At 44.0% G+C, this 19,069-nt stretch overlaps 1 protein-coding gene across 1 annotated transcript in view; it reads left to right on the top strand.

Annotated features, from left to right (window-relative positions):
- LVRN (laeverin) overlaps positions 1–19,069 on the top strand; it is a 175,417-nt gene that overhangs the window by 96,860 nt on the left and 59,488 nt on the right. The window contains exon 15 of the mRNA XM_029571204.1: positions 4,602–4,696. Coding sequence (XP_029427064.1) covers positions 4,602–4,696 — 95 coding nt within the window. The remainder of the gene's footprint in view (positions 1–4,601; positions 4,697–19,069) is intronic.

Here is a 19,069-nt window from a genome sequence, read left to right as displayed (position 1 = left end):
GCAAGAGTGGGGGGGGGGAGCTGTCCCTTTTTTTTAAAATAAGGGTTGGGGGTGTTGATGCTGATGTGTCAGGGGAGTGGAGGGGCTTAGACTTTGGGGGGGCTGCTACCACATACATATTTCCACTTATTTTTAAATTTTGTGGGAGTCAGGACCACCTCAACCGGCAGCCCCAAGTTGAAACAGGGATCAGCACTGTCTGCTGCTCAAAATCCCTGTTTGGTCTTGATTTTTGTTTATTTTTTTTTCTGCCTCTTTAAATGTGTGGTGGGAGCCTTGGGACCCGTGTTAGGTTCCCGGGCTTCCCGGCACACCTCTAACATTTCTCTAGGAGGTGTTGTTTTATCAAGGCTGACCACCTTCTCAGTCAGCTGCAATAAATTATTAATTAACTTTTTTGTATGCATTTGTATTATTCGTACATGTAAATTGCATGCAAAGAAGGTCATTGTAATAGGGGAGGGTATCTGAGTGGGGAGATGCAAAATATTGGGTACATCGCAAGATATACTCAATATAATGTGCATTAGAGCCCTAACGTGGCTTGATGAATGACCCATTATGTGTGCACTTTTGTGCATGCATAATTTCTAGCTAATTTTAAAAAAGAAGCAAACTGGGAAGTTTCTCTTTGAAAATTAGCAAGTGTCAATTTTGTGTGTACAAAAGGTATACATACTCTTTGTATTTGGTATTTGTGCAGACAGCCGAGTGGGGACATAGTAGCTTGGCAAATTAAGCCAAAGCTCTTGAGCTTGACCCTTGCCCAACCTGGCTCCTCAGAAATTCAAGAGAAACAGTGCTAGCTTGGCTGAGTAATATCATCAATTCCTCCCTTAATTCCAGTCATTTTATGACCTGTCTCAAATCAATCACTCTCCATACAATCCTAAAAAAGATCTTCTTGCATCCCACACTCTTTGAAAATTTCAGGCCATTCATTATCTTGCTGTTCATAGCTAAGGTGATTGAAAACCTGGGTTCTGTTCAGCACGCGGACTTTCTCAAATCTAACACCCTAATGGACCCAGTTCAGTCTGGTTTTAGAAATGGCTTCAGCACCTAAACAGCTCTGACCACACTCCTAGACAATTTTCACCTATTACTAGATGAAGGTGGCTTAGGACAATTGATCCTGCTGAATTTATCCTCAGCATTTGAACTCTTAGATCATGCTGGGACCATTACAAGATATACGGGAATCGAAGCTACTGTGGCAAACTGGTTCACCTACTTTTTAATGTACATGTTCCAAACTATTAGTATCAATGCACAATCCTACAAAACCTGGATTGCCTTCAATACTCTCCCCTCCAATACTATTTAATATCTTGATCCAGCTGATGGGGCAATTATAAAACAGCTCATCCCTGCTGATAACATACAGATCCTACGACCTTTAAGACTCTCATAAGAGATCACTACTTTTACCCTTGCTTACTGATGTTGGTACATGGATACAGTGAAATGGCTTAAATCTTAACCAAAACAAGTCAAGGTACTGTGAATCAGTAATGGTAATCTACCCTGGTGGTCAAGGGTTCAATTATGACCCCCTCTTCACAAGTCAGAAGTCTGGAAAGACTCCTCAATCTCAATGGATGCCAAATAGCACCTTAGTATGAAAAACATACCTGAATCTGCTACCAAGCTGCTGGCAGGCTCGAGAATAGCACTTTCAGTCATCAGAGATGGATTTGTTTTTACCCCCTTATGTGCAATCACAATTCTCACGCTCCCATCCCTCTCCCCGTAAAGTTGGACAACAGTATTACATTATAAGAATAGTTTTCCCAACCTTGCTTGCGTCTATATAATTTAATATGTTTTATTGGATGAGAAAAATAGATGTCGTTATGATGGCGAAACCAAATGACGGTATATAAAACTCGATAAATAAATAAATAAATAAATGTCAAGTAACGGTGGAGGAAGGAGATTTCAGGGATGGAAGAGAAGGAGAGCATGAGATGACCAGATGGAGGACAGGGAAAAGGGAATAGGAGGGGGATCAGAAAAGGCAGGATCTGAGATCCAGGTGAGGGTGATTCCAGGATTTGGGGGATAAAATCAGAGATTAAGGAAAGGAGGATTTGAATTGAATTGGAGAAGTGGTGGAAAAAGGTGTTCCTACCATGCTCCAATCCCATTCCATCTTGCTTTCCCATCCCATCTCTGACTTCCCACCAATCTAGCAGACACACATACACACACACACACACACACATATATATATATACATACATACATACATACATACATACACACACACACCTGGTGCCAATCCCTTTTCTCTCACACACATAAACACTATCTCTTCCATCCTCGTTTCCCTCTCTCTCACACTCACACCTAAACTGATCTCCTCTCACTGTAAGCTCCAAGGAGTAGGGACTGTCTATTATGTCAGTGTACAGTGCTGCAGACATCTAGTATATGCTATACCAGGGGTGGCCAACACTGGTCCTTAAGAGCCACAAACCAGGACTTGTTTTCAGCAAGCTTCCAAAAAAAATATAAATATGCATGAAACAGATTTGCATGCCTGGTCTCCATTGTATGTAAATCTATCCCATGCATATTCATTGTTGCTATTCTGAAAGCCAGGCCTATTTGTGGCTGAGGACTGGAGTTAGCCACCCCCATGCTCTACAAATGATTATTAATAATAGTAATAATCCCCTGCCCTCTTCTCCCCCCACTATTTATTCCCATCCCAGCCCCTTCTAACCTCCCATTTGCTCTATCTGTTCCAGACTCACCGTCTCCCGTCCTGTCCTTCAATGAGAGGAGGGGAGGGTTTGGACTAGAGAGCAGAGTGGCTCTTGTCTGCTCTGCTATGTCTGCTCTAGCCTCATGCCCCCTTTTCTCCTATTTCCTAATCAGGTGGGAAAATATTATAATACAGGCTTTCAAATTTCAGAACACAGAATAAATTGAAATAAAATATGTCTGTTGTAGTATTACACTACTTTAACTGTTTTTAGAACAAGGGGAATAAACTAGGGATCGAAAATGCTGCAATACTTAACTTACATGCACACAGTATGGTTATTTGGGGTGGGGAGATGATTCTAGACCAGAAGGAGAGAGGAAAAGACAGAAGCAATGATTCTAGACCAGAAGGAGTGATTCTAGACCAGATTCTAGACCAGATTCTAGACCAGAAGCAATGATTCTAGACCAGAAGGAGACCAGAAGCAATGATTCTAGACCAGAAGGAGAGAGGAAAAGACAGAAGCAAAGAGGCTGGATTGAGAAACAACTGCTTTTCTTTGTCCTACTCTGCTCCAGGCTCACCCCTTTCCTTTATGTCAACTACAGGCTACCTGGGAGGGGAAGAGCTGGAACAGGAGGCAAAGGGCTGTTCTCTGCCATCTTAGGCACAAGCCTAGAGTGTTTATTGACAAATCCAGACCTGCCAATCATGTACTGAGTCTAGAGATTTAGACTCAGCAGCAAACAGAGATCCAGAGGTCAGGATACTAGGCACGGAAGACCAGAAGCAGGAACCAGTCCCAAAGTACCACTGCCCTAGCAAAAGTCTCTCTGTTCTCTGGCTTTATAGTCTGCTCCTTATTAGTGCTTCACCCTCTCCTGCTCCAATCACTGTTCCTTCATGGCATGTCATCCAAGTCCCCGGGTCTGCCACCTGGACTCAGCTTAGGTCGGCACTCGGACTCAGGCCCAGTGCCGCAACCTGGCCCAGAGGCCAGGTCCAATCCCGGGGCCTCAGCCAAGGTTCAGGTCCAGGCTTCTGAGCCTTTTCATTATCCTCTTTTTTTTCTTCGGCACTTGCAAGCCAAACGACATCGTTCACTGGGGTCACGCTGGAGTTAATTAACCCCTGCGCATTCAGCCCAGCAGACAATATCATTTGGCTTGCAAGTGCCGAACAAAGAAGAGCAGGAAAAAGAAGCTTTGAGGCCCTGTATCTGACCCTGGGCAGAGGCCCTGGCATTGGGACCCAGCCTCTGGGCCAGGTTGTAGCAATGCGTCTGAGTCCAGGCCGAGGCCCCGGCCTTGGGACCTAGCCTCTAGGCCAGATCACAGCATCAGGCCTGAGTCCAGGCGCTGGCCTAGGCTAAGTGCCTGGTATCAGGTCAGGCCGAAGCCTCACCTTTGAGTAAGCCAAGGTCACGGTGACCTAGTGCACCCTCAGCCTACACAAAGCCAAGGCTTCGGCCTGGGCCTAGGCCGAAGCCGGCTGATCCCCACCAGACCGGGTAGGTGGGGGTCGGGGGGAATCCTGGCCTCAGCACTTTTTCGAGGTGGGATGGGTGGGAGGCCTTGCGAGGCCTCATTTTCAATTTTGCCCATTTTTTGAGGGGGAGGGGGTTTAATTGATTTGTTTTTTTCTCATGAATGAAAATGAATCAAACAATCCATGAAATAAAACTCATGGTAAAAAAAACCTCCTGAGAACGAAAATGTTTTTCTCCTGCACATCCCTACCAAAAGCCAGATATTTGAGTCTTGGGCAGATATTTACTGAGGAAACATTACAATGGAAAAATGTTGAATAAACTGTAAGTAGTTAAAGTCTCTATGAAAGTGTCTGAAGGTGACCTAATAATGTTATTTTTTGCTTTGTTTTTAAGAAATATATTTTAAAGAGACTTTCCCCAATATACCACCACTATGAAAGTTTAATCCAGGGAAATTTTGATAAGACGGCAGATGACTTTTTTGTTCAGTAAGTAATCTATTTTATTAACGGAAAATAGATCTTATTAATGTAGATAATATGTGATAGCACCTGTCTCTTTAATTTACCCTTATTTGCAAACACATCACACACAGGGGAAGGTTTTTTTCCAAAGCCATTTCCACCAGTAAAACAGTGCTTTACCCACAGAAACGGGATTTTGGAAATTTTGAGGTAATTTTCAAAGGAGTTATGCATGTAAATGTAACACACGATCATAGTAATTTTCAAACCCCATTTACCCGGTGGTTCCCCTTTGTATGTTATGTTTCATTGCTCGCTGTATATCAATTTTATGTGCATTGTTCCTTGTTCTCTGTAAAGCTTGTTTAGCTACAGTTTTGTTTTATGTGAACCGATGAGATATTCCCAACATTCATCGGTATATAAAAGCTTCTAAATAAATAAATAAATGCCTACACCTGAAATTCTGATATTGACTTATACCTCTTAACCTCCCTCTCATATATCTAATCAAATTATTATCTCTTTCTGCACACTGCCCACTTATACTTCCATCTCATCCTAAATCTTGGCTATTTCGTTCTAATATCTATCTACTCCCTTACATATCTGATACATTTTTAATATATAAACAAGACTACAGTAATTAATCTCCTGTTTTCATTGTACTATATTGTATAGCACTTATTATCCCTATTTTAAGTTTATATTGTTCTCCTTTCCAAGTTGCGTTTTTATCATTATCGCTGTTGCAAGATACTAATTTGTTTTATTTCTTAGTTCTAAGTATAGCCCTATAACGCTACTGTTATGTTCCATGTAAACCGATGTGATGTTCCCAACGAATGTCGGTCTAGAAAAAATGTTAAATAAAATAAATAAAAATAAATAATGTGGGTAAAACCTCGTGATCATACAATGGCAGATACTGTAGCAATTTTCCAAAGCCCACTTACATGGGTAAAGTGCATTTACAAACATAAAATCCAGTTTTAAGCTTGTAAAAACTTTTGAAAATTACCCCCTAAGAGTGCACATTTCTCTGTAGTAGGTGGGGTGAAGCCTTCTCGGGAACGAGATTGGGGCAAGGTTTGGGATTTCACACGTACTTTTGAGTATGTGTTTAGTCAGGAAAACTACCTGCACAAAATAAACAGGAGATAAATGTGTGCGGGTGATTTTCTTTCTGCAACTTTTAAAGCAAAAGCACGCAGGTGTTTTCACTTTGAAAATGAGTGCAAAGTCTGCCGGTAAAAACAACTCACAGACTTTGCAGTTGTCGTATGCCATCAGTCTGAAAATTAAGCCCCCCGAACCCAAAGTCCTACAGAATTAAGAATCCACATTTATATTTTTTTAACAGCATTCAATGTACTGCATAATTTCATTTTTTGCTACTATGTAGTAGTTACAAAATTTATAAAATAAAAATAAGAATAATCTATTAATGGTCTATTGTCTGTACAAGTTTGACTTATGGTACAATTCTATTATTATAAAACAAAACCAGACCGTTGCAACTTGAGGTACTGCAAAATAGCAGATGTGTCTTACAATTATTTTTAATTATTTATAATTAAAAAGACTTACCCGAGAGAGTGGTATCAGAAAGATGTCAGTGTGTTCGCAGTCTCATGAGCTCTTGCCCTTACAGGGCTACAGCCCCTCTCTTGACTTCACCACTTATTAATTACGTCATTTACCTACTCTCTTCAGGTTTGTCAATTGATGTTATGTTTTTATAAAGTGCAAATGTGCCTCCCTTAAAATCCTTAGAAAACCCGTATTTTATCATCTAACATGCCACAACTAATTATTACAATCTCATATATTGTGTTGTGCTTATCTCTCAATAGTAGTGCTGTTATATTTCTTCGCCGTGTTTCATCACTGCTTCAGATAAATCGCCCGACATTGGCCATGTTTCGGCGCACTCCTCGCGCCTGCTTCAGGGGCTACCGTTCCTTCACAAACTCTATTACAAAAACATAAATCTATAAATACCTCTAGAACAATATCTATATATGTCTCACTCTACTGCGGCATTAGTACTCACGATTCAGTGTGACACAGATCCCTCCTACCGTGTTGTCTTTCAAAAAATGGCGCTCAAACGCTATTCTTCCGTCTCCACCGGATGTCAGCTGTTTTATACCCGAACCTCAAATCCAGAACTAGACTATCCACTACAGAAAGACCGCCCAATCAACTTCCTTATTAAGCCCAGCAGGGGCAATTGTGTTCAATTTAAAAATCCAACGCTGTTCGCGCTGTAGTAAACACAGATTTAAATCCCCTCCCCGCTCATCCTGCTCAATACAGTCCAAAACCGTACTATGTAAAGTTTCAAAAACATGAGATTGTTCAGCACAATGCTGAACCAATGGAGCTTCCATCCTTCCTCTCTTCAATGCGCTTTTATGCTCTATTAAGCGTGTTTTTAATGCTCTCGTGGTTTTACCCACATAAATGAGCCCACAAGGACACCAGATGGCATATATAACATTTCGTGAGGTACAGGTAGTCGCTCTAATCGGTTTAAATTTTTTTAATTTCTCAAGAGGAATTTTTATATTGGAATGAGCAAGTGGGCACATTGCACACGACCCACACGGGAAATGACCATTCCCTTCCTCAGATCTAATCGCCGGAACTTTAAAGTGTGACCTGACCACCTGATCTTTAATGCTCATTCCTCTTTTGAAAGCTATCAAAGGCTGAGTTATAAACTCATTGTGAACCTGTAATACGTTCCAATGTCGTCTAATGCTCTGCACTATCCCATTCACTCCCATAGAATATGGTAATACACATGTCAACCTGTTATTATTTGTGGGTTTTTGTCTCGATTGCAATAGATATTCTCTGTGATTCCATCTAGCTCGTTTATAGGCTTTTCGAATTACCCCCAACGGATAACCTCTTTCCATAAAACGCTGACTCATCTCTCTTGCTCTCGATTTGTATTCTTGAACTGATGAGCATAGTTTCCTCAGCCTCAAAAATGGCCGAAAGGAATACTATTGCGCAAAGTTATAGGATGACAGCTATTGTATTCTAGTAATGTATTTCGATCCGTTGGTTTTCTGAAAAATCGTGAAACAAAATTTATTGTTATCCAAAGAGATCCTTATATCCAAAAAAGGAATTGAAACATGATCATAATTATATGTAAACTGCAATGCCTGTTCACAAGAATTTAGCCAAACCATAAACTCTTGGAAAGGACCTCAGTCCCATGCCACACTATGAAAATGTCGTCGATGAAACGGCGCCACACAATGATATTATTTTTATATGGAGAAGTCTCTAACCAGCGTGCTTCAAAATGTCCCACATACAGGTTAGCGACACTGGGGGCCATAGTGGCCCCCATTGCCGTGCCACCAACCTGTTGATAATAGCTTTGCTCAAATAGAAAAAAATTTTTTTTTCAACGCCAAAGTGGCTAGATCTATAATGAAAGCTATGGGAGGGCGAATAGATGTTACCTGTGCTGTTAAACTGTCCCTAAGCACCTCTAGTGCCGCATCCTGCGGTATAGTTGTGTACAACGACACGATATCTATTGTGGCTAGAAGCACACCATCTAAAGGAACATCTAAAGTCTCCAAAAATTGTATCAATTGTCCTGAATCCCGTACATAAGAGGGCAAAGATGGTACTAAAGGTCTCAAAACGTATCGACGTATTGAGAGAGTGGCTCCAGAAGCGAGCCCTTAGATGAAATAATGGGACGCCCTGGCGGGTGTACCAGATCTTTATGAATCTTTGGAAGATGGTAAAAGGTTGGTACCCTAGGATGTTCTACCTTTAAAAACCGGAATTCTCTCTTAGTTTAAAGGTAGAACATCCTAGGGTACCAACCTTTTACCATCTTCCAAAGATTCATAAAGATCTGGTACACCCGCCAGGGCGTCCCATTATTTCATCTAAGGGCTCGCTTCTGGAGCCACTCTCTCAATACGTCGATACGTTTTTGAGACCTTTAGTACCATCTTTGCCCTCTTATGTACGGGATTCAGGACAATTGATACAATTTTTGGAGACTTTAGATGTTCCTTTAGATGGTGTGCTTCTAGCCACAATAGATATCGTGTCGTTGTACACAAATATACCGCAGGATGCGGCACTAGAGGTGCTTAGGGACAGTTTAACAGCACAGGTAACATCTATTCGCCCTCCCATAGCTTTCATTATAGATCTAGCCACTTTGGCGTTGAAAAAAAATTTTTTTCTATTTGAGCAAAGCTATTATCAACAGGTTGGTGGCACGGCAATGGGGGCCACTATGGCCCCCAGTGTCGCTAACCTGTATGTGGGACATTTTGAAGCACGCTGGTTAGAGACTTCTCCATATAAAAATAATATCATTGTGTGGCGCCGTTTCATCGACGACATTTTCATAGTGTGGCATGGGACTGAGGTCCTTTTCCAAGAGTTTATGGTTTGGCTAAATTCTTGTGAACAGGCATTGCAGTTTACATATAATTATGATCATGTTTCAATTCCTTTTTTGGATATAAGGATCTCTTTGGATAACAATAAATTTTGTTTCACGATTTTTCAGAAACCAACGGATCGAAATACATTACTAGAATACAATAGCTGTCATCCTATAACTTTGCGCAATAGTATTCCTTTCGGCCAATTTTTGAGGCTGAGGAAACTATGCTCATCAGTTCAAGAATACAAATCGAGAGCAAGAGAGATGAGTCAGCGTTTTATGGAAAGAGGTTATCCGTTGGGGGTAATTCGAAAAGCCTATAAACGAGCTAGATGGAATCACAGAGAATATCTATTGCAATCAAGACAAAAACCCACAAATAATAACAGGTTGACATGTGTATTACCATATTCTATGGGAGTGAATGGGATAGTGCAGAGCATTAGACGACATTGGAACGTATTACAGGTTCACAATGAGTTTATAACTCAGCCTTTGATAGCTTTCAAAAGAGGAATGAGCATTAAAGATCAGGTGGTCAGGTCACACTTTAAAGTTCCGGCGATTAGATCTGAGGAAGGGAATGGTCATTTCCCGTGTGGGTCGTGTGCAATGTGCCCACTTGCTCATTCCAATATAAAAATTCCTCTTGAGAAATTAAAAAAATTTTAAACCGATTAGAGCGACTACCTGTACCTCACGAAATGTTATATATGCCATCTGGTGTCCTTGTGGGCTCATTTATGTGGGTAAAACCACGAGAGCATTAAAAACACGCTTAATAGAGCATAAAAGCGCATTGAAGAGAGGAAGGATGGAAGCTCCATTGGTTCAGCATTGTGCTGAACAATCTCATGTTTTTGAAACTTTACATAGTACGGTTTGGACTGTATTGAGCAGGATGAGCGGGGAGGGGATTTAAATCTGTGTTTACTACAGCGCGAACAGCGTTGGATTTTTAAATTGAACACAATTGCCCTGCTGGGCTTAATAAGGAAGTTGGATTGGGCGGTCTTTCTGTAGTGGATAGTCTAGTTCTGGATTTGAGGTTCGGGTATAAAACAGCTGACATCCGGTGGAGACGGAAGAATAGCGTTTGAGCGCCATTTTTTGAAAGACAACACGGTAGGAGGGATCTGTGTCACACTGAATCGTGAGTACTAATGCCGCAGTAGAGTGAGACATATATAGATATTGTTCTAGAGGTATTTATAGATTTATGTTTTTGTAATAGAGTTTGTGAAGGAACGGTAGCCCCTGAAGCAGGCGCGAGGAGTGCGCCGAAACATGGCCAATGTCGGGCGATTTATCTGAAGCAGTGATGAAACACGGCGAAGAAAATATAACAGCACTACTATTGAGAGATAAGCACAACACAATATATGAGATTGTAATAATTAGTTGTGGCATGTTAGATGATAAAATACGGGTTTTCTAAGGATTTTAAGGGAGGCACATTTGCACTTTATAAAAACATAACATCAATTGACAAACCTGAAGAGAGTAGGTAAATGACGTAATTAATAAGTGGTGAAGTCAAGAGAGGGGCTGTAGCCCTGTAAGGGCAAGAGCTCATGAGACTGCGAACACACTGACATCTTTCTGATACCACTCTCTCGGGTAAGTCTTTTTAATTATAAATAATTAAAATAATTGTAAGACACATCTGCTATTTTGCAGTACCTCAAGTTGCAACGGTCTGGTTTTGTTTTATAGTAATATAATTGAGGTCTTGAGCCAGCATATATCTTTAATTTAACAATTCTATTATTTACATTCAAAGAAATAATTGCTATGAAAATAGATATTTTAAAATTAGAATGGCTGCTTTGGTGAAGTTCTGTTGTCAAAGAAAAGAGGTGGGAAAATATTATAATACAGGCTTTCAAATTTCAGAACACAGAATAAATTGAAATAAAATATGTCTGTTGTAGTATTACACTACTTTAACTGTTTTTAGAACAAGGGGAATAAACTAGGGATCGAAAATGCTGCAATACTTAACTTACATGCACACAGTATGGTTATTTGGGGTGGGGAGATGATTCTAGACCAGAAATGTCTTCCTGCTCCTTTGGGCTTCCAACTCAATAGAAATAAACCTGTAATGGGCCTCGGCATCATGAGCATTATTCACAACTACTAGGGGAGTTTCCCCATCTTTCCCCTGCTCCCCCTCCCATCTAACTCGGCGACTGCCGCAACACTCCTCAGCCAAAGAACACAGTGGCCCCCACCGGAACCTGGTGCACATATAAGTCTGGTCACTAGGGCTTACCGTTGTGCAATGACAGTGACTCCCCTCCCAGCGTGTGCAGTAGGTAGAAGCCAGGCTCTGGAATCAAACCCAGGTCTCCCACATGACAAACAATATCAGATCACCTTATGTGCCAAACAAAATGCGTTCTCTGTGCATGATTTTCCTGTCTGGCATTTCCTGGAACACCAGGATAAAAGATGAGTCGTGGAGTCTTATATGCATCTCAGTGCAGCAAGGACTGGAAGCAAGGCGGAGGGAGTACACCTCTATGGTGTACCAACTAATGGCTTTACAAGGGTGCTCTTGACCACAGTTGCACTTGAAAAGAACAACAGAGTTAGCTTTCCAATAGAAAATAATCTCAGCACGCAGGTACTGGATCTGCTTATGTTTGGGCTGGCTTCAACTATTCTCCACAGCCATTTCAGATAAGGGCATAGTGAAAACAAATACTTATACCAATTTAGGTAAATGAAAATCCTTAACTGTTATTGATAAGATAATAAAATGAAAGTCAACAACAACAAAAAAACTAAGGCCTAGAGTCACTAAGCCATGATGATTTTTCATGGGAGGGGCCCATTATCATGAGGGGGTGTCGAAATAGTGGGGCCCCTCCTCTGAAAAAAGATTGGGAATTTATGACATTCTTTTGTCTCGCGGCTAAACGCCACAGGACAAAAGAATGCGGTGATGGCCCCCCCCCCCCTCATCCCCCTTACTCCTACAAAGTTTTAAATAAAAGTAATTGGGGGTTCAGAGATCCCCACCCCTATTGAGATAAAGTCGTTGGGGTACAGTGTACCCTTCTCTGGCAATCCCTCACCCCTTCCAAAGGTATGCAATGAATCCCTGGGGTTTCAAGGCCCTACCTGCTCCCCCAGGCATCCCCTGACACTCTCCCTCATCCCGAAAATTTTTACAAAAAGCTGAAAGTCTCTCATTGGGCCAGGGTGTTCCTTAGCACCCTGCCCGTTTGAGGCCATTTTTCAAAATGACGCCAATCTAGGATGCTCTTTGTTTCAAGCTAAAAAAAAAAAAGGGAATTTAATTAAGGTTCTACTGCATTCCAGGTGAGGGAGAGGAGAAGCTGAAAGGGGAAAAGATTACTGTATTCTACATGTGGGTTTAAAAAAAAGGCAGAGAGAAAAGACAGCTGAAAGTCAAGGTGAAAATCCTGGAAAGAGGAACATAAATTGCCATGCTGGGTCAGACCAAGGGTCCATCAAGCCCAGCATTCTGTTTCCAAGAGGCCAATCCAGGCCACAAGAACCTGACAAATCCCAAACACCAAGAAGATCCCATGCTACTGATGCCAGTAATAGCAGAAGCCATTTCCTAAGTAAACTTGATTAATAGCAGTTAATTTATTTATTTAAAATCTTTTCTATACCGTCGTTTAGTAGAATACCGTCACAACGGTTTACATAGAGGCACATATAGTAAATTGTACATGTATCTGTTCATATTAGTAGTGGAGGTGCCTTATAAGCTCGGTAACATAGTTTCATAATAAAGGCTATATGTTCAGTGTTGTTTAATCTGACCTGTGACCACAATAAGGACTATTAATTTATACCTTCAATTAAGGGTGTAGTAAACAAACCATGACGTGCATACATATAATGTGCTAGTGCTGTATAAAGATTTTGCGTGTACAGCTTTCAGCGTTTCTCTCTTTCTCGCTCTCTTTGTGAAAAGGCTTCTCTAAAGAGCCATGTCTTTAGGCTCTTTTTGAAAATCTTGAAATCTCTCTGTAATCTTCTCCTCCAAGAACTTATCCAAACCTTTTTTGAACCTAGCTACACTAACTGCACTAACCACATCCTGTGGCAACAAATTCCAGAGCTTAATTGTGCGTTGAGTGAAAAAGAATTTTCTCCGATTAGTTTTAAATGTACTACTTGCTAACTTCATGGAGTGCCCCCTAGTCCTTCTATTATCTGAAAGTGTAAATAACCGATTCACATCTACTCGTTCAAGACCTCTCAAGATTTTAAAGACCTCTATCATTTCTCCCCCTCAGCCGTCTCTTCTCCAAGCTGAACAGCCCTAACCTCTTCAGCCTTTCCTCATAGGGGAGCCATTCCATACCCTTTATCATTCTGGTCGCCCTTCTCTGTACCGTCTCCATCGCAACTATATATTTTTTTAGATGATGTGACCAGAATTGTACACAGTATTCAAGGTGCGGTCTCACCATGGAGCGATACAGAGGCATTATGACATTTTCTGTTTTATTAACCATTCCCTTCCTAATAATTCCTAACATTCTGCTTGCTTTTTTGACTGTTGCAGGACACTGAGTCAACGATTTCAAAGTATTATCCACTATGATGCCTAGATCTTTTTCCTGGGTGGTAGCTCCTAATATGGAACCTAACATCATGTAACTGCAGCAAGGGTTATTTTTCCCTGTATGCAACACCTTGCACTTGTCCACATTAAATTTCATCTGCCATTTGGATGCCCAATCTTCCAGTCTCGCAAGGTCCTCCTGGAAGTTATCACAGTCCGCTTGTGATTTAACTACACTTGATAACCTCACTCATTGTATTCCTTTCCGGATTATTTATAAATATATTGAAAACAACCGGTCCAAGTATAGATCTCTGAGGTACGCCACTATTTAACCTTTACCACTGAGAAAATTGACCATTTAATCCTACTCTCTGTTTCCTGTCTTTTAACCAGTTTGTAATCCACAAAAGGACATCGCCTCCCATCCCATGATTTTTTAGTTTTCTTAGAAGCCTCTCATGAGGGGTTTGGTCAAATGCCTTCTTAAAATTCAAATACACTACGTCTACTAGTTCAACTTTATCCACATGTTTATTAACCCCTTCAAAAAAGTAAAGCAGATTTGTGAAGCAAAACTTCCCTTGGGTAAATCCATGTTGACTCTGTTCCATTAAACCATGTCTTTCTATATGCTCTGTGATTTTGATCTTTAGAATAGTTTCCACTATTTTTCCCGGCACTGAAGTTAGGCTCACTGGTCTATAGTTTCCTGGATCATCCCTGGAGTCCTTTTTAAATATTGGGGTTATATTGGCCACCCTCCAGTCTTCAGGTACAATGGATGATTTCAATTAGAGATGTGAATCGGAACCGGAATCGGTTCAGATTCCAGTTCGGATTCACATCGTGGGGTTTTTTTCGTCCGGCCCGATCGCGGTTTTGTTTATCGGCTGCGCCCGAGCCGATAAACAAAAAACTCACCCCGACCCTTTAAAACTAATCCCTTAGCTTCCCCCACCCTCCCGACCCCCAAAAACATTTTACAGGTACCTGGTGGTCCAGTGGGGGTCCCGGGAGCAAACTCCCGCTCGCGGGCCGTCGGCTGCCACTAATAAAAATGGCGCCGATGGCCTTTGCCCTTACCATGTGACAGGGTATCCGTGCCATTGGCCAGCCCCTGTCACATGGAAGGAGCACTGGATGGCCGGCGCCATCTTGTGCTCCTTCCATGTGACAGGGGCTGACCAATGGCATCGGTAGCCCCTATGACATAGTAAGGGCAAAGGCTATTGGCACCATTTTGAATACCGGCAGCCGACGGCCCGAGTGCAGGAGGTCACTCCCGGACCCCCGCTGGACCACCAGGGACTTTTGGCAAGACTTGTGGGGGTCAGGAGGGTGGGGGGTTGTAGTTAATTAAATTTTAGCTGGGAAACGAATAAGAATGAACGCATGAACGTATCGGGGGTTCCCCTTGCCGAATGCAACGTATCTGCTCCCCGACGAATACGAATACCGAATGCAACGTATGCGGTCCCTCTGCACATCCCTATTCATTTAGTCTTTCTGCAATGGCCTTATCTTCCCTAAGAGCCCCTTTAACCCCTAGGTCATCTAACGGTCCAACCGACTCTCTCACAGGTTTCTTGCTTCGGATATATTTTTTAAAGTTTTTAATTATGAGTTTTTGCCTCTATGGCCAACTTCATTTCAAATTCTCTCTTCGCCTGTCTTATCAATGTTTTACACTTAACTTGACAATGCTTATGCTTTTTCCTATTTTCTTCAGATGGATCCTTCTTCCAATTTTTGAAGGATGTTTTTTGGCTAAAATAGCCTCTTTCACCTCACCTTTTAACCATGACGGTAATCGTTTTGCCTTCCTTCCACCTTTCTTAATGCGTGGAATATATCTGGTCTGTGTTGCGCTTCCCGGCCACATTCGCTCCTCGGCCCCGGCCTGCTCACCTTTCTCGTCTGTCCACAAACTCCGGGCTATCTCACGCCGCAGCCAGTTCGCGACATCCCGGCTCCCCCGCGCTCAGGCTCCTGACCGATCCTCACGGTGGAGCTCAGCGTCCCCCGTGGCATCGGCCCCACCCCTAGGCACGCACGTGCGGACCGCCCGGCCTCTTAAAGGGCAAGGGACGGATCCCATTTCCGCGGCGCGCCCTGATTGATGGCTGTATTAAAGGAAGAGGTCTGACACCACTTCCTTGCCTTGGCAATCAGGTCGTACACTCCGGTGTGTCTACTTTGCCTTCCAGTGTTTCCTGTGTCTCCTGTTCCAGCATCTTCTGTTCCTTCATCTCTCCATCCCTGGTAATACCCTTCGGACTGATCTCATGGTAGTGACCATTGCTTTCTCCTGACTACTCCTGATCACTACTTGGAACTTGACCTCTGCCTGACCACTAACTTCTCCTGATCTCTGCCTGGAACGTGACCTCTGCCTGACCTGACTACTTCCGGATTGACAAGCAACAAACAGAAGGATGCCAAAGAGCGTCTTTTTCAAACTTTAATCAAGGAGACGTGAAAACTCAAATAGAAATGCCCGACTCTGGCCGAGTTTCGCCACCTGCGGTGGCTGCCTCAGGGGCTGAATAATCAAAGAACAGTGTTCAAGTGATGGTCCGAATAAAATCAACACCAACAGTGTTCGTCTCCTCTCTGTCAGATGTAGCCTACATCTGACAGAGAGGAGACGAACACTGTTGGTGCAGATACGATTTATGAATATACATTGTTGATTTTATTCGGACCATCACTTGAACACTGTTCTTTGATTATTCAGCCCCTGAGGCAGCCACCGCAGGTGGCGAAACTCGGCCAGAGTCGGGCATTTCTATTTGAGTTTTCACGTCTCCTTGATTAAAGTTTGAAAAAGACGCTCTTTGGCATCCTTCTGTTTGTTGCTTGCCTACGGTTTCACTGGATCGCCTACCCTGCTGTTTTTTGGGTACTTCCGGATTGACTACAGGTACTGACCCCTGCTTTGGCTAACCATTCTGAACTGTTACTCTGGCCTTGATCATCGCTATCCACTCGGACTCTCTGTTCTGGCCTCCTGTGACCTCTGGACATTCTTGTTTGGACACCCTTGTTCGTGGTGGGTACTCCTCTGCACTTCCTCTCTAGCAGGCCGATACAGTAAAGCGCAGCTGCGGTTACCCTGTTTCTAACCCGCTTTCTACACACAATTTGGACGCGTATGTCTAACCTGCGATTCAGTATCCGGTTTTACCCGTCCTTACCGCTTCTTGAAATCGACACGTATCCCTTTCCGCCCACGGCATGTATATGATATGTTAATGATCGGATTAGCTATTCCCTCCGATACAGTAACATGCGCCCAGATTATCGCCTTTTTAACCAGCTATTTTGCCGCATCTTTAACCTGCAAATTTACTGCCTACCCTGACACTGGCGTTAGTGTGGTGAACTTAGCTGACCAGTCCTAAACCAACCCAATCCACAGAAAAAAATGCTTCTCGCACAAGGGGAAAAATTATTACAAAAAATAAAGCAAGGCGCAGGGCGAAAATCATTTCTGTATTACGCTCGGGCATCGGGGATTGCCAGCTTGACAAGTGTCAGGCAAGCCCCAGCTGCCGGCGATTGGCGGCAGGGAGCGTAACAAAGCACCTGTGCTCGCAGCTCCGATTTTCCGCCTCCTTCGGACGGGCAAGAGAGAGACGAAATGTCACGGGCAAACTTCCCCCCAGCCCCCGCTCACCTGCCCTGGCCGCAGCCACGCAAGCCCCCAGCAGCAGCAGCAGAAGGGCGTCCATGGGTGCCGGTCTCCCGTGCGGGCACGCTGACAGCTCCGGAGCAGCCCCAGTCCTCTGTCCCCTCCTCATGAGGCGGGCACCGCGGCTCCCCTGCCTCCCAGGGGCAGCCGGCTGCGAGAGTGGCTTCAGGAGCCGGGGCGGATTGGGCGCTCCCCATGCGAGGTGGCTTCCAGCAGCCCCCGCCGGCGAAGGTGCATGAACACACGCCTTTCCGCCCAATTTGGGCGCTCAAGGCAGCAGACGCGTGAACGCACGCCGTGACCTGAGCGCCCAGCTAGACGTCCGAGGTCACGGCGTGCGTTCATGCGCCTGCTGCCTTGAGCGCCGAGGGTCACAGCGTGCGTTCATGCGCCTGCTGCCTTGAGCGCCCAAATTGGGCGTACAGGCGTGCATTCATGCACCTTTGCCGGTGGGGGCTGCTGGAAGCTGCCTCGCATGGGGAGCACCCGATCCGTCCCAGGCTGCTGAAGCCGCTCTCGCCGCTGGCTGCCCCCGGGAGGCAGGGGAGCCACGGTGCGCGCCTCGGGAGGAGGGGAGAGAGGACTGGGGCTGCTCCGGAGCTGTCAGCGTGCCTGCACGGGAGACCAGCACCCATGGACTTCCTTCTGCTGCTGCTGCTGGGGGCTTGCGTGGCCATGGCCTTGCGTGGGGGCTGGGGGAAAGTTTGCCCGTGAAATTTCATCTCTCTCTTGCCCGTCCGAAGGAGGTGGAAAATCGGAGCTGTGCGCACATGTGCTTTGTTGCGCTCCCTGCCGCCGATCGCCGGCTGCTGATGCTTGCTGCCGCCGGCACTCAAGGCAGCAGGGTCTGTAGGAGAACCATCCACTTTCCTGGTGGAATGACATTTCAAATGACATTTCAAATGTCATTTGAAATGACAGGTACCAGCGCACCCAGGATACTGTATAGGCGCCGTATACTGCTCTATACAGTAAAATGGATTGCGCATGCATACCGCTTCACAGACGCGTTTTAGACGCGGCTTGTATTTGCGTCTCATTTGAATACTGAATCGAGCGATATGTGAACCAAATTGTGCGCGCGGCAAACGAGCGGGCGCCCGGCACTGCCGCACTTTTTCTTATGCGTCCTTACTGTATCGGCCTGTAGGAGATCCTGCGAGGCCCACCTAAGACCAGGCAGCCCGGGTAACCAAGGGCTCAACCTGAGGGAACCCCGGGTTGTTATTGGTGAAGCTTCAGCTAGCCTCTGACTCCTCCTGTGCTCTGCCTCCTGGTGGCAGGCGCTCTCTATGGGTCTGACTGGAGGGCCGTATCAATCCTGCACCAGGCCAAGGGTCCACCTCCAGTGCAACAGGTTGCCAAGGCCATGGACTCGGTGGAGTCTCCCGCCTTGCAGGCCATCCCTGGCCTAGCCGCCCATGTCTGAGAACAACAGTAGAGACTGGGAAAGCTTATACCAAGATTATCCTAATATTAATTCCACTGTGCATAATCAACTGCCCAATCCAGACTATATATTTATTTATTTATTTGTTTTTATATACCGGTGTTTGATTTTACATATCACATCGGTTTACAATTAAACAAAATTTGCAGGAACTCATGCGTTACCTTTGTCAAATACATTAAACATTCAACTATGGGGATTGTTAACAAGGGATATAAAAGAACATGGGGAATGGCTAACACTAC

This window comes from Rhinatrema bivittatum, chromosome 1 (genome assembly GCF_901001135.1).
Source record: "Rhinatrema bivittatum chromosome 1, aRhiBiv1.1, whole genome shotgun sequence".
NCBI classification, from domain to species: Eukaryota; Metazoa; Chordata; class Amphibia; order Gymnophiona; family Rhinatrematidae; genus Rhinatrema; species Rhinatrema bivittatum.
Note: the sequence above shows the minus strand (reverse complement) of the source record. Positions and strands in the feature narration are given on the sequence as shown.